This window comes from Thermobia domestica, chromosome 7, assembly GCF_964235325.1.
Source record: "Thermobia domestica chromosome 7, izTheDome1.hap1.1, whole genome shotgun sequence".
In the NCBI taxonomy this organism is placed as follows: domain Eukaryota; kingdom Metazoa; phylum Arthropoda; class Insecta; order Zygentoma; family Lepismatidae; genus Thermobia; species Thermobia domestica.
In genome coordinates, this window is record NC_137460.1 from 75,712,746 (window position 1) to 75,728,226 (window position 15,481).

A 15,481-nucleotide genomic window follows, 5' to 3' on the forward strand; every position below is an offset into this window, starting at 1 on the left:
TTCCCTGTCTTCACTCACAAGCGATCCTGTTTCTTGCGATTTATTCATTAGCGACCATATTATGTTCTAGGGCAAAACGTGAGGCAAATTGGTTTCTAAATGTCCTTTGCATAGCAATTAGGGATGGCCGGAACAGGTTCCTGGTGGAAAAGGTTTTCGGCTCTGAACGGATCCGGCTCCGGAACCGGATCCAGGTCTGGAACCGGTTCCGGAACCGCATCTTCAAGAACCGGTTTCTCGCGGAACCGGAACTTTGTAGCCATCCCTACTCTAAACACGAGCTGCTGGCAGACTGTGAACACTGCTAGATGAAATGGTGGAAGTGACAGCCAGGCACCCAGGCGGCGGCCGCTTGTCTCAGGCTAAACGAACTGGGTAACTGGCAAACTCATTGGCTAAACAGACAAACTGGCAAACTCATTTGGCTGAACATCCACTGGTAGACTAAAAGTTTTTTTCTGGGGGCACAAGCGCGTCTGGGCGGGGAGGGCACAAGCGCGTGGTCTTCTTTGCAGTGTTTTGAAGGTGAACTTTGTGCCTCCTTTACGGGTCTTTGGGGGGCTTTTGGATCCAGGTCTGAAACCGATTCCTAAGATCCGGTTCTGGAACAGGGTTTTCGGATCCAGGTCTGGAACCAGTTCCTAAGATCCGGTTCTGGAAACCGGATCTTCAAGAACCGGTTGCTGGTGGAACCGGAACTTTGTGGCCATCCCTAGTAGCAATAACAGATCCCGTTCTCCAAAAACTCATGTTGCTCCAAAGAGTACAGTATTCTCACTATCCTGATCATATACAGTAGCACAGAACTTTACAGCGCAATTCCTAATACTACGGCCTGGCCTAGTTTCCTATTTCTTATTGACCTTGGCGAAGTTGCCATCTAACGAAGAAAACTCAAATCTCCACACCGCACCGCACCTCATTCCAATTGTAAGTAACACTGGCGAATATTTGCTGTTTTTCTTGTGGCGTGGCCAATATTACCCCGAATGAGTTTAAACCAGTAAATATAGTTTCATAAATCTCCCATCCTTCCTTGAACATTTACCACAAACCGCATGAACATCGGACTTCAGTTACAAATTCTAGACCCAAATGAAATCCGTGAGTAAAAAGAAAAAAAAAAATCACTCTGTATAATATTTACATCACTTTTAAGGTTTTCATTTGAATCACCCTCACATATATATACTGTTAACTAGCATATTGTGTCTACTGTTATTTGTCTTCTAACACAGACTCACATGCTCTTTATGAGGGTTATTATGGTTCAGGTTTCTCACAGTCAGACCATGAAAGATCGAGGAATTACTTATTTTTCCATAAATAATGGTATAGAAAAAATTGACAAAGTGAAATGGAAAAGCAATGAGAAAGTCCTGGAAAATTCAGGGTATAAAAATATCCTCATAGGATTATCATTATGGACAATAAATAGATAGGAGAATGTCATACTTGAAGACAAACGCAGAATATTGCAAAATTCTCAGTATTGTGCAAGTGGTGATATATAAACAATAACATTATGATTTTATAATACTCCGTTATTATAACATGCTGTAAGTCTTTATAACAAGATGATTCCATTTTATTCTTAAATTATCCTTGAGTATGAGTAAATAAAGAGAAAACTTCAACAGAAAGAAGTGTATATAGCAGGCTCGCAGCCAGAACACTAACACAGGGGAGGGGGATGGAGGTAGCTTTCGGAGGGCTAAATTATGCTCACTTATCTTCATACATACATATCAACAAACAATGTAAGTTTTTAGAAGAGCTGATGATTGGCGCAGGGCGGCTCAACCCCTTAACTACAGGCTTCATACACAGAGACTGAGCATATTTCTTTGACATAAAAATGGGACATTGAAAAGCAGAAATGGAACATTGGTTTAGGCCTACAAAAAATGCCTTTGTGAAAGTCGATAGGCGCGAAAAATTTGACTATAGTGCACTGCGCAAATGTTGCTAATATGTATACATATTTCATTCTCTCTGAATAAACCACTGCACATATCGATACATAATATCGAATAATACAACTCAATAGTATTTGAAAGTTGATGACTATAAAACGTGCCAAGCAGTAGCGTAGCCAGGATGTGTGTTTGGGGGAAGGACAAGTGCTGTTATAGGTACACATAGAAAAATTACAAACAAGAAATATATAAACATAAAAATATATTAAAAAATTACAAAGTACATTGTCGGATCTCTTTGGGGGGCGGCCCCTCTGGGCCCCCCTTCCCTTCGCCACTGGTTCCAAGTATATACATATGTATATATTTTTGCTGATCCTCTACATCTAATTTTGAACACTCAATTTACTATGTCGAGCGCATCAAATTTTTATGTTTATAGTTTTATCAGTGATAAAAGTGAGGGTAAACACGGGAGGATGCCATTCCTATACTTCCAAAAATATATATGGCGTTCCTCCACTTCCTAAAAAAATTACAATGGGCAAAGATAGGCACATCCGTCCCCATACCTTTTCACAGCCACTTTTACCCCTGAGTTTTATGACCGATAAATATGTTCTGTAAAGTAGTACGCGCTATGTTTCCGAACCAGGAAAATAATAACCAGATTGGTGCATAAAGAATACTAGAGAGTCATACTTAGTTAAGTATCAATTGCATTAGCTTAGGTTATGATGGACTAGAGTACAACCCATTAACATGTAGCTACTTTATCAGATTTCTATATCACGCAATATATCAGGATAAATACGGTAGTGCATATTAACTGTAACAAGTGACTTTGTATTGTCAAACCATACACGCAAAGCAATAAAGAATAATGCTGCCACTAAAAGCATAATAAGATAAGCAATGAATATAGTTCAGTTTTAAGTCATCCATTAAGTTATTAGCCTATATACTGTATGTGTGGTGCAGAGTATTTGTGGAATATTAAGGAAAACATCTTGATCAACATATCAAATAATACTTTCGACAAAGTGAATAGTTTCAAATATCTTGGATCAATATTAACAAACCAAAATCAGGTCCACGAAGAAATTAAATGTCGACTGAAAGCAGGAAACTCAGTTCAAAATATTTTGTCATCGCAAATTCTGCCGATGAAGTTGAAGCTTAAAATAGTACTTTCTCGTTAAAATAAAACGTTGGAATTCCCTATAACCTGGCAAGTAATCCCTATGTTCCTTTGGGGAATCCCTCACACACATCTTGCGAAGGTTTGAAACATACATTTCTCAATCGAGCAGGTATGACTTCGAGTGACATGTTCTAAACTATACTTATCTACGTTGCGTTGTTTTTGAATTACAGCCCTCTTAAGTTCATTTTCCCACGCTTTCGGCACCTTATATCGCCGAAACTATCCTTCACTAACCAAATTTCCAGAGGACTTTTGTTGGTTTCGGTGTCGGGAATCAGCTCCCAAAGTTTGTTCAAATAGTTTCTTACGATCCTATATATCCTATAAATAAATAAATAAACACCACTCAGGTGCCCCCAAACCAATAATCCTGCCTACGCTGCTGACACTTGTGTAAGTTTTCAAGAATTGCAATTCAATAAGATATCTAGTAAAAAACAAATTTTCTATATGTAAAAAAGTGGCGGCTCTTGAGGGAAGTCACATTGGTATAAAATTAAATTTTATCGCTGAAAGCAGTGGCGGATCCAGAACCCAGACTATGACACTATCATGTTTACTATAAACTTCCAAAACTATATATATAAATAATAACTTAAATTATTTTTGTCACTCAGAAAAGTAGGGGGCTAGGCCCCCCGGGCCTTGGCTAGATCCGCCTCTGGCAAACAGCTAAGGGAAGAAAGCTGTATAGAAGAATTAGTGCATTAGAAAAGCTTCTTTTGATTAGCTTGTAACAATCAAATTTTTATTTTGTACCGATGTGATTTCCCTCAAGGGTCACCGCTTCTATCGATTGTGTTAACCAACAGCTGATGTTACTATTAATTTTTTTCAGAGTCGGGACCTGTACTTCCTTCACAGCGGAGATAAGATCCGTTATTTCTACGAGTCTGGTGCAATAGATGAAGAGGGAAAGTTTTTAGTGGATAAAAAATTTGCTTTGAACAAAGTTGGACATGCTTTGCACATATTGCATCCTGTGTTCCAAAAATATACTTTTAGTGATAAAGTGAAAAAGTGTTGTTGGAATTTGGGGTTTTTAGATCCTGTAGTTCCTCAGAGCATGTATATTTTCAAAAACCCCGGGATCGGAGGTGAAGGTAAGTTACTGTGAATTTTTGTAATACAAATTCTGTACAATAAAATCTTTCTATTCGTATTATTTAAAAAAAAAAAAAAAAAATGCCTAGAAATGTACTGAAAAGCACCCAACTAACTTTTCATCCGAGATTTGAAATGACAAAGTAATATTAAAATATTTTCAAAATAATGCAGTTAATTTCGAGGAGATATAGCTAATTTAGGATCGTGCAAGTAGGACTTAAATGTAATATTAATGTGGACATTCATCCGTTTGTTACTTCACACAATAATTCTTGAAGTGACTTTTTTTTTGGAGGGGGTGGGGGGGAAATAGATAGCTAGAGCTATAATCTCGTTCGTATTCGTTAATGGAGACAAGTCAGTTGACATCTTGACAGACAACGGTGGCTACACATTTCCCAATTTCTAATATTGAAACAAACGTGTATAATTCTAGAATGGTCTAAGTTACTCATCACACCATTAGATGGCAGCACACGTCTTCCAGCGGTTGACACCTAGAGGAAAGTGGGTGAATACCGCGCACTTAAGGTTTAATCGCGAATTACGCCGACATTTTGGGATGAACATGACTAAGAACTCAGGAACATATAATTACATCCTTTAACTTTAAACGTATGTATAAGCTATTATGTCAACTTTATTAGTCATGAAAAAACAAGCGAGAAAGTGAGTGAGGCAAATGCGCGGTATTCACCATCCCCGGAGGGTAATAGTGCGCAGATAATTTTTTAACATTAAATAATTCAAGGTAACATAGAAACCAAACATATGTTTATGTATTTAATAATCTACTACGTACTATAAACTTGAAATACTGAAAACAGAGAAATAAACTTGAAATACTATACTTGAAATGAAATACTTGAAGGAAAACTTGAAATAGGGTCTTCTGCAAACATTAACACAAACTATTGTCAAGTCTACTTGCACAATGTTTCTTCTGTCCAGCTTTTGCGTTTGTTTTCTTTAAGTACTTTCTCGGCATCTGCGAAAATAGGAGGGGAAGAAAATTTTGAGTATATTTTATACCCTAAAAAAACAACGAGGGGGAAACCGCGCACTGATGGAATACATTGCGCGCCATTACCCCATAAGCACCTTCACACAGAAAAAAATAATTAAAAATAGAACATGCTAATATTGTCGTGAAGTTGTTTTATATTTTAAAGGAACATAGTATCCTATGTACGTTAGCAACATAATTTCGTTCTTCTTCAAAACACATCCAACACACAACGTTTTAATGTCTCTGCTCAAATTATAAGCACCTTTCCACTTTGTCTTTCAACATGAACTGCGCAGTTATTATGGCGCGCATAGCCAACTGTTACATGTAATAGTTTCACTTCTTGTTCGGTACCTGTCACTTGCCATTAACAATAGCATGCTCTGCGATATCATAGAGAAACTCTGATGCGCGGTATTAACCTTCTGCGCGGTATTCACCCACTTTCCTCTACTTGTCGAAAATGAAACTTCCATAAACTGAAATATACATGTATATTTCATTGTTCCTTCCTAGTTGTAACACTGTTTCAGGGAAGGATATTTGGCAACCTTGTGGAATTTAATGTCAAGATCAGATTACCTTGTAATCACATACCAAAGTTTATGAGTATGAAAATGAATTAGTATGAGGGGGAATTTTGAGTGTTGTGCTTAAGGTTCATTAAGATAGATTTTACATATAATCATATGGATGAACACAAGGTTCCATTGTCTTTCTTTGGACATGAATACCTTGAGACCGAGAGGATATATTTCGGCCACTCTTAAATTCTGGTACTGTCAATATTTTATTGTTCTCTAGGACTTGGATAAATATGGATGGTTTGACTTATGTCCTTTCATAGTAAAAAGAAAATTTGTCAAAATTCAAATTTGAGAATATTAACCTAATATATCATCTTTACACTTTGAAACAAAATTTAAAAATAGTACTCAAAAATTTTTAAATAAACGTCTTCAAAAACTTGAAAATTTAAATGTGAAAATGATAATTAGAAACTTCTAAAATGAGTACGAGAATATTTTAAAATAGAACATTTAATCAAAAACTTTTAATGAGGGCAACATTTTTTAACATGAGAATTTTAAACAAAGATGTAGAAACAAAAAAAAAATTGAAACAATGATCAAAAATTTTTAAATAAATTATCAAAACTTTTGAAATCAACCAATCAAACTGCACCAAGGATAGGTTTCCCTTGATGACCTTAGACTAGGAGTTGTTACTAAAACTCAAAATGTGAAAATCTTGTTGTTAGATATCAAAAGATGTTAATAATTACGTATCAGGTAAAAAGTGATATCTTTTTTTCAGCAATGACCTTCGACTACGAATCGTAACTATAATCATAAGGTTCAACAAATTTTCAAACTAAAATTAAAATTGATCAAAAGATTTTTAAACAAAAGTATTCAAAACATTTGAAAATTTTAAAATTAAAATTTCAGTGATCAGTCAACCATATTGCACCAAGCATAGTTTTACACTAATGACAGACTAAGTTCTGACTAAAATGAAAAGTATAAAATTATTATTACATTGAATTATTGTTACGTATTAATTGATTTTAATTCATATTTGGTTTCAAGTACTAAAATATTTCCACCAATGATCTTAGACTAGCTACAATCCTAAGGTTCAAAAATTTTCGAACTAAAATTTTAAGTGATAGAAGAATTTTAAGCAAAATTTCTGAACCCTTTTAAAAAAAATAACAAAGATTTGAAAGTGTTCAGCCAAACAGATTGCATCAAAAATTACTTTTCACAAACGACAAACTATGAGCCGTAACTGCAATACTAATATTCAAAAAATTTCAAACTAACATTTTACGAAAACTTTTTCAAAACTTTAAACATTGATGTGAAAGTAATAAGACAATCAGATTGTACCAAAAATAACTTTGCACCAATAACCATCGACTCTGTCATAACAATAATACTGGGGTTTAATTTTTTTGAAATTAGAATTTTAAAAAATAAAAAGTGATTGAAGATATCAAAACTACAAATTTAAACATTTTCTAAAAAACTTCTGGAAAAAGTTTAAACAATGGTTTGAAAGTGATTAGTGAATCAAATTACATAATTCTCCAGCAATGACTTTAGACTATAAGTTGCAACTGAAGTTCAAAGTATAAAATTGTTTGATATAAATCGCTTTTTATAATCACCTGTCAGGATCGAAGTCCTAAATATTTTATATCAATGATAAACTATGAGTTATTTGTCCCTGAGTTTCAAAGTGTGATGATGATATATTCGGCTAACTTCCTCCAATTTGAATTTTGGCAATTTCACCATAAAAGGACAAGTTAAACCATTAAAATTACTCAAGTCCTAGAGAACAATTATGAATTTGTATTTTTTGTTAATTCCAAAATTTAAGAGTGATAAAATGCACTCCTCCTCTCAAGATGCATATGCCCAATAAAAGATAATAGAACTTTGTGTTTATTTATATAATTATGTTACAACTTATCTTAGTTAAAATTAAGCACGATATTCAAAATTCACGTCTCATGCTAATTCATTTTCTCGCTAAATTTTAAGATTCGCGCCAAATATAAAGTGTTACTTTTGGCACCATTATACCCATTTTATACCCATAACAAGTAAGCAGAACCGACCAAATTTATAGAAATATAGACCCTATATTCAAGTATTAGAGAAGGGGGCCGCGGTGGCTCAGTGGTAGAGCGTTCACCTCTGGTGCTTGGGGTCCCGGGTTCGATCCCAGCCCCCGCCAAGTGAACTTTGTGGTGGACAAACACCGTGTGCGTGGGTTTTCTCGGGGTTCTCCCGTTTCCTCCCACTTTCTTCATTCCACCATTTCATTCATCACTCATCATCACCGTCTCCATTAGCCTAACCGGCATAACCGTGGGACGTAAAACTCAAAGATTTCATTTCATTTTCAAGTATTAGAGAACATTTATATAAATATGTATATATATATATATATATATATATATATATATATATATATATATATATATATATATATATTAACAATTCTTAAATTTAAGAAATGGGCCAGTGTACCCCTTTTAAATTTTAAAAGGAAAGAACTGTATTCATGTCCTTTAAAAAAAGAGAATTGGCCCCTACACTCATCTATATAACATATACTACAATAAAATCTCATCAAAGAGGATACATATAATGTCAAAAACCGCCAATTCTGAATTTTTGACATTTTTTTTAACCATAGATGTGACAAGCTGGACCGCCCAATTTTACTGAAACATATATTTGAGTCTAGAGAACATTTACCACTTTTTTCACAATTCTTAAATTTAAAGGTGGACCAATGTACCCCTCCCAAATTAAAAGGAATACTTCAATGTGCCAACGTCCCATGAAAGAGAATAGACTCCTGTCCTTAACTATATGGTGTAATACAGGGGCGGATCCAGGGGGGCGATCGGGGCAATCGCCCCCACCCAGAAGAGGAAACTTTCTTATTTTATATATATAAATAAAATCCATCCTAAAGTTTGGAGCCCTTAAAAGTAGCAGTATGACAACTCACCGCCCCCCCAGTAGTCGGTCCTGGATCCGCCCCTGGTGTAATAAAGCCTCATCAAAGATTATAAATTGTCAAATAAGCGATCACATGGCGGACGTATGGTAATAAGTAATATTCGGCATTTTTTACCCGCATAAGGGTAAAGCAAGATCATCCAAATTTATCAGGTTACATACTCGTGTACTAGAGAACATTTATCGAATTTTTTGACAATTCCCAAATTTAAGGGGTGGTTCTATGTACCTGCTCCCAAATTTTGAAAAGTAGATAAATGTACCCGTGTCTTGTGAAAGGTATTGGGCACTTATACTCATCCCTATAACTATATAACGTGATAAACCCTCGTTGAGGACAAATTAGGTCATAAACCTCCAAATTTGGAATTTTTGACAATTTTATACCCATAAAAGGGAACAAGCTGAACCACCCAAATTTTCAGTGGTATATATTTCGATCCTAGAGAACATTTACCAATTTTTAACAATTCTTCAAATTTAAGGAGTGGTCCTATGTGCCTTTCCGAAAATTTAAGGGAGAGCATCACTGTACACTCATGTCCAAAATGATTGTCGCATATCTATAACTGTCTTTTTGTAAAAATTTAATTTGATAATGATTTTGCAAGGTACTTTTAATACTGATCCTATGTGTATAATCGGGAAATGTATATTTGTGGTAAATTTCATAGGAAAATAATTATAAATACGAAAATTAGAATGAGTAAAACAAAATGTTGCTAAATGGACAAGAAAGTTTTATTTTCGCTTTACTGTTCTTATTTACTGCTTTTTTGACATGAAATTTTCCACATACATGTCTTTGCCGATTATACATATACTAACATTATAAGAAATACAGGGCGAATTCGTTATCAAATTATATTCCTATAACAACATATTTATACAACAACAACATATGTACATACCCCTGTCCTATACTATCATGCAAAATTTTTAAATTTGGCAATTTCCAAAATCTAGGGAGTAGAACAAGGTACTTCTGCCAAAATCAAGAGACCATTAACCTCTATGAAGTCATACCATGTGATCAGGTCGCGTGATTTGTCTCAGCCAACCAGAGAAAAGTTTCCTCGAGTATTCCCAATACTACTATATTGCGGGCGTTCAGTCGAGTGTGTTGTTGTTAAGAAATGTTGGGAAGCAGTCCTATAATGAGCAAGAAACAATGCTACAGGTACTGAGTACACAATGACATTATTTCTAGCACATTACAAAGTTTAAAAGAATAACTTATTATCCAAACGGTAATATTAAAAAGAATTCCAATATAGATTGATTTACAGAATTCATTATAGAATCCAATTCATAAACTGCACTAACGAGAGAGAATAACCAATAGGTATCATTTCTATCAGTGTTATACGTAGATAAAATCTTTGTAAAACTTTTTACAGCAACTAAAATTATATAATTAAAACTGCTTGTCTTTTCTGACTTCCAGTGGTTCCTCATCAGGATGCTACGTATTTGTATACTGAACCAGTACACTTGGTGGGATTTTGGATTGCTCTAGAAGACGCAACATTACAGAATGGATGTCTTTGGTTCGTTCCGGGCTCTCACGTAGGTGGTGTTCATCGAAGATATATGAGGAATGAAGAAAACAATTCATCTGAATTACTGGTGTATACTGCTCCACAGCCTTGTTATCCTACTTCAAGCTTTCGCCCAGTTCCTGTTAGAAAGGGTAAATTAAACTTGAAGTGTATATATATATATATTAGTTGTTCCCTCTTTCCAATAAATTGATAAAATTGATCTCTAGCAGAGAACCGTATCTCCTTCGAGTAAATTATTAACAACAGAGGTACAGGATTTGAAAAATAGTTCTTGTCCTTTATTTGATATTTATTACACATATAACTTGGGAACCAAAGGTCTGCACATAATATACGAGAAGGTGCTGAAAAGTTCCTGGCTTTCTCTAGAAAGAGCAGAGCTTAAGGAATGAAATTACAGTTATTCAACATATTTCCCCATTGAGACTGATGGACTTGGTACAAAGATGTTGCAGTTCTTCTAATCTTTGCAAATAAAATTCCTTCGGTTGTGCCTGAAACCAGGTTTTTGCAGCATTTTGGACGTCAGGAATGTTTTCTAAATAACATCCTTCGAGATGTTTCTTCAAGTTTTGGGAACAAATTATAAACAGGAGCAGCTAGATAAGGCGAACAGAGGGTGGATAACCAATCGGAAGTCCTGTGTTCAATTTGGCAGCCACAACATGGAACTTGTGAGCTAGATAATAATCCGTTTAGACAACTTTCCGCATTGTTTTATCTTTATTGCCTCCTGCAACTGGTTCAATAGGTTAGTCTAATGCTTATAGGTCATACTAGAGCCCCACAGTAGGTAGTCCATCATAATATTCAGAGAATTGAAACCATGAACTTATTTGCTGATTTTTGGGTGCAGAATTTCTTTGGTCATGGAGACCTGGAGTGGTATTACTCCACTGTTTAATCTGTAGCCTCAGGATCATAGATATAGACTCAGGTTTCACACTAGTTACAAATCGGGCCAGAAAATTCGAAGCACTAGCCTCCAAACAAGCCAAAACTTGCCTTGGATGCTCAGGCTTGTTTCTTCTGATCACTACTCAGACATCTCGGCTTTCAGTTTGCTATCAGCTTAAGCATGAACAATTTACTGCTGATAATGAGCCCAACACGCTCATATGAGATTTTCAGTATTTTTTCTGTCCTCAAGAATCGATTCATGGACAACATCACATTTGTCGGATCGGTTAAGGTTGGAGAGCGCCCATGGAGAAGGTGGTCTTCAACGGTGAAATGGCCTATCTTGAAACGAGCTATCCAGGTTTTGGTGGTGCTATAGAAAGGACTGCTTCCTCGCTGTTCGTGACATCTCAATGTGAATGTCATTTACAGGCTTTCCCTGGGAAAACCAAAACATTATGACAGTCCGACACTCCAAAGCTGTGAAATTTTCTTGAGCACTGCTTCAACCCTGAAAAGGAAGAAAGAAAGTATTGCAAGAAACCTATATTTGCATCATTATGTTTTAAGCTTTCTCATGAACCTACACTAATGGTTTTATGGTACTGGAAGGGAGGAGACAAAGCCAGGAACTTTCTAGCACCCCTCATATTACAAGCTTGTACAGTAGATGCAAGATTTGCCACCATGATAAGTGTAATCCAGATTGGATGAATTTGGTTAAGCTCATACAATATATATATACAGGCCTCCCAGAAGAATATTGAAAAAGTATAGGACATTTTGGTTTATAAAATAGGACAGTTTGGTTTCTGCAATAAAATATTATGCTCTGAAGCACAGAAAAAAATATAAATGTATTGTTAAGAAAAAAACACCCTTAACCCGACAACTTTTCAAGACTTTTCCAATATTCATTGAAGATTTTCTGGGGTACCATCAATTTTGACTACAATGCACAAACACAAATTAGTAGTGCAACTTGAAGTATTATTTCTTTAAGGATACAACCTCTCTATACATTCTGAATTACACTTTTCATGTTACTTTTTCTTGTGTTTTTATGATTTTTGTACAAACAACAAAATTTAAACAAGGCATTGAAAATAGTAAAAATACTAAAAAAATGCAGCTCTAATATTGTTAAAATTCAGAACATATTCGCACTACCTCAGAAGAAAAAGAAATAGTTAACTTATTTATAGGATTACCATGGCATTTAACATTTCTTACATGTTATTCATACATAATTTTGAATACGTAAATTCAATCAATGCACGCAAAAGTATTAACTATTTCTCTGCCTTCCTACTATCCTTCTAGTTGTTTTACTTAGAGAGTATCTTCCTAATGAAAAAAGAAGATTGATAACTTATTTCTCTGTAATGGAATATTTGAATCTAATTAAACAATATTTGATCAACGCATTTTCCTCTGAAATAAATAATGTAATTGTATTTCATTCATCATAGTTCTGTAAATTATATATACACTTCTAACAATTATTATACAACATAAATTTCAGGACATTTCTAGTTCATAAATAATTTCCAGGATTTTCAACATTTTTCTGCTTCCCATGACTTTTCCAGGGCGTTTCCACGACACACTTTTATATCCAGGTTTTCCAGGACGCGTGTGGGAACCCTGCATATTAGGTAACAGCAATATTGGAAGGCGTTTGGATATGTTGGTGAATACCAATACACTTCCATGCCTAACCAATACTGCTGCTCACACTGCTGAAAGAAAATGCTAATAGCTTGCGTTATAATAAACTGGAGCATGGCAAGGTTTCTCAGCTAAGCTTCATTGGGGAAGAATCAGCACATAGGAAACAAAGAAAAAGGAAAAAAAAAAGAAAAAAGAGTGGACATGAAAGGACTGAAAAAAGCAAATTTAAAAAAATAATACTGAGGATTAGTGACTAGTCTCTCAGAAAAAAAAAATGCTAATACACATTTAGCATATTACTAATGTATTTTTAATAATTCAATCACTGAAAAATATAGGAAATAAAGGACAAGATTAAAATATAGGACAAATATACAGAAATTTCAAACTGACACAATCATAGCCATACGTCTTGCAAATAAAATCAGAAAAATAAACACACTGCTGAACAAGACTGCACTTATTTAATATAAAAACACATTTACACGTGACGTTTCGATCTTCTAGCCAAGATCCTCATCAGACGTACATCAGATGTAACGTCTGATGAGGATCTTGGCTAGAAGATCGAAACGTCACGTGTAAATGTGTTTTTATATTAAATAAGTGCAGTCTTGTTCAGCAGTGTGTTTATTTTTCAGAAATTTCAAAAATATAGGGAAAAATAGGAAAATAGGACAGATGGGAGCCCCGTATATAGTGTCCTTGTCATTGATTTTGCAGGGGGAAATCAAATGAAAGACGATAAATATGCAAGTTTGAATTACTTTTGCAGAGGAAAATCAAAAGAAAGGCAATAAATAAGCAAGTTTTATGCAAAAAATATGCAATATATGTGTGTGTTCTACAAGAGTGTGATTAGGTTTCAGAAATGTGTGCAACAAAAGGCCCAACTTATCGGGCACATTGTGTAGACGCTTGTTTTTTGTTTACAACTTATAAAACATCCTGAACCTTCTCCCATCGTCACATTCTAAGATTTAAAAAAAAAAAATGTTAGTTCATTTTGTTGCTGAAAATAGACATAATACTTGATCTTTCTCTTTGGCAGGTTCTTGTGTGATCATCCACGGTGCAGTACTGCACAAGAGCGACGAAAACAAATCTGACAAGTCTCGACATGCATACACGTTCCATGTGTTTGATCAAAAGAGAGCACGATATTCCTCGAAAAACTGGTTACAACCTCCAGATGACATACCCTTTCCATCTTTATACAGAAACTAAACTCAATAATTCACTTTGAAAAAAAAAAAAAAAAATGATATTCAAGGAATAAACTCTCAATTTTATTTTTTTAAAAATAAAAAACAAATTTGTATTTTTTTCGTTGTGATGATTTAATACCAGTTTTTCAAAAATTATACTTTCCAACAAAACAACAAATGTGTAATGTACTCCTGTAATTTACATTTGATAAACTTTTCTTTAAGTAATAAATGTAACTTATTGCCAACAGACCTATTCATTTAAAGTGGCTACCGATATATATAAACCTGCCTTTAATATACTTTAACATAAATTTGCCATACTAATTTATTACCGCATATCATACCGGCTCACATCGCCCTAATTCGATCACTGTTCATTAAGAAACGAAATATACATCCTATGATCTACAGCGAACAGTTCTTGGTTGAATGTTGGAAATTTTAACTTCCAAATGGCTCTAACGATTTCCATTAAATTTGTAAAATCTTGTTTTAGAGGGTGAGAAAGCAAGTTAGCTAGATCTGAACTTGCGAGAGCCCGTTCATGTTAAAAAAAAAAAAAAAAAAGAAAGAAAGAAAAAAGAAAAGAAAAGAAAAAGGACGCCTCAAATTGCATCTTGAAAACTGTTCTAACAATTTGAGTAAAATTATAGATTGAAGTCCGTTCTCGGTACCGTACCAGAAAGGGATTTAGCTAGGCTCCAATTTTAGGAAAATTCACTTACGGACATCTGTACAGCAGCAAGATTAATCCCACTGCAATTCGCATTAAAGTTATTGTGATCTTTTTTTTTTTTGTGAGCACTTACCTCATTCAATTCACAACTGAATGCATATTTGAACTGTGGGATATGTAGCTTTGCATTCGTTAAAATGTCAAGGAAATAGTCAGGACGTAATTTACAAGGCAGTCGGCGAAGTTTTATGATACTCGTATCCAGAAACTAAGTGAGTGAGTGTAAACAAACAAACAAACAAACAAACAAACAAACAAACAAACAAACACACACACACACACACACACACACACACACACACACAATAGCAGCAGTTATACTGAGAAATAGTATATCAGTGGTTCAATTGTAGCAGTAGGCAAGTACCATAGACCTATCTTTACGAACATGCCTCGTATATAAGGAAAAACAAATAAGTATCGTTTCACAGTGTGAAACTAAGACTTCCAAACTATGTGAATTCAACACTCAAACTTGAAGTAGTGCTCCGTCTCCTTTAGCCTAGCCGGCATAATTCTGGGACGTAAAAGTTTTGTTATTGTTGTTGTTGTTGTTGTTGAAGTAGTGCATCTATACACTGTGTAAGAACTGGTTGGAATAGAGT

General features: G+C 34.8%; 1 protein-coding gene across 2 annotated transcripts in view; it reads left to right on the forward strand.

Moving 5' to 3' along the window:
- LOC145690199 (phytanoyl-CoA dioxygenase domain-containing protein 1-like) overlaps positions 1-14,389 on the forward strand; it is a 57,664-nt gene extending 43,275 nt beyond the window's left edge. The window contains exons 3-5 of one of the 2 annotated variants that reach the window (XM_081764853.1): positions 3,965-4,229; positions 10,238-10,359; positions 13,981-14,209. In XM_081764853.1, coding sequence (XP_081620979.1) covers positions 3,965-4,229; positions 10,238-10,359; positions 13,981-13,992 — 399 coding nt within the window. In that variant the 3' untranslated portion in view covers positions 13,993-14,209. Of the gene's footprint in view, positions 1-3,964; positions 4,230-10,237; positions 10,484-13,980 lie in introns of both variants that reach the window. The other variant, XM_081764852.1, reaches the window with a different exon arrangement.
- The last annotated feature ends 1,092 nt before the right edge of the window (positions 14,390-15,481 follow it).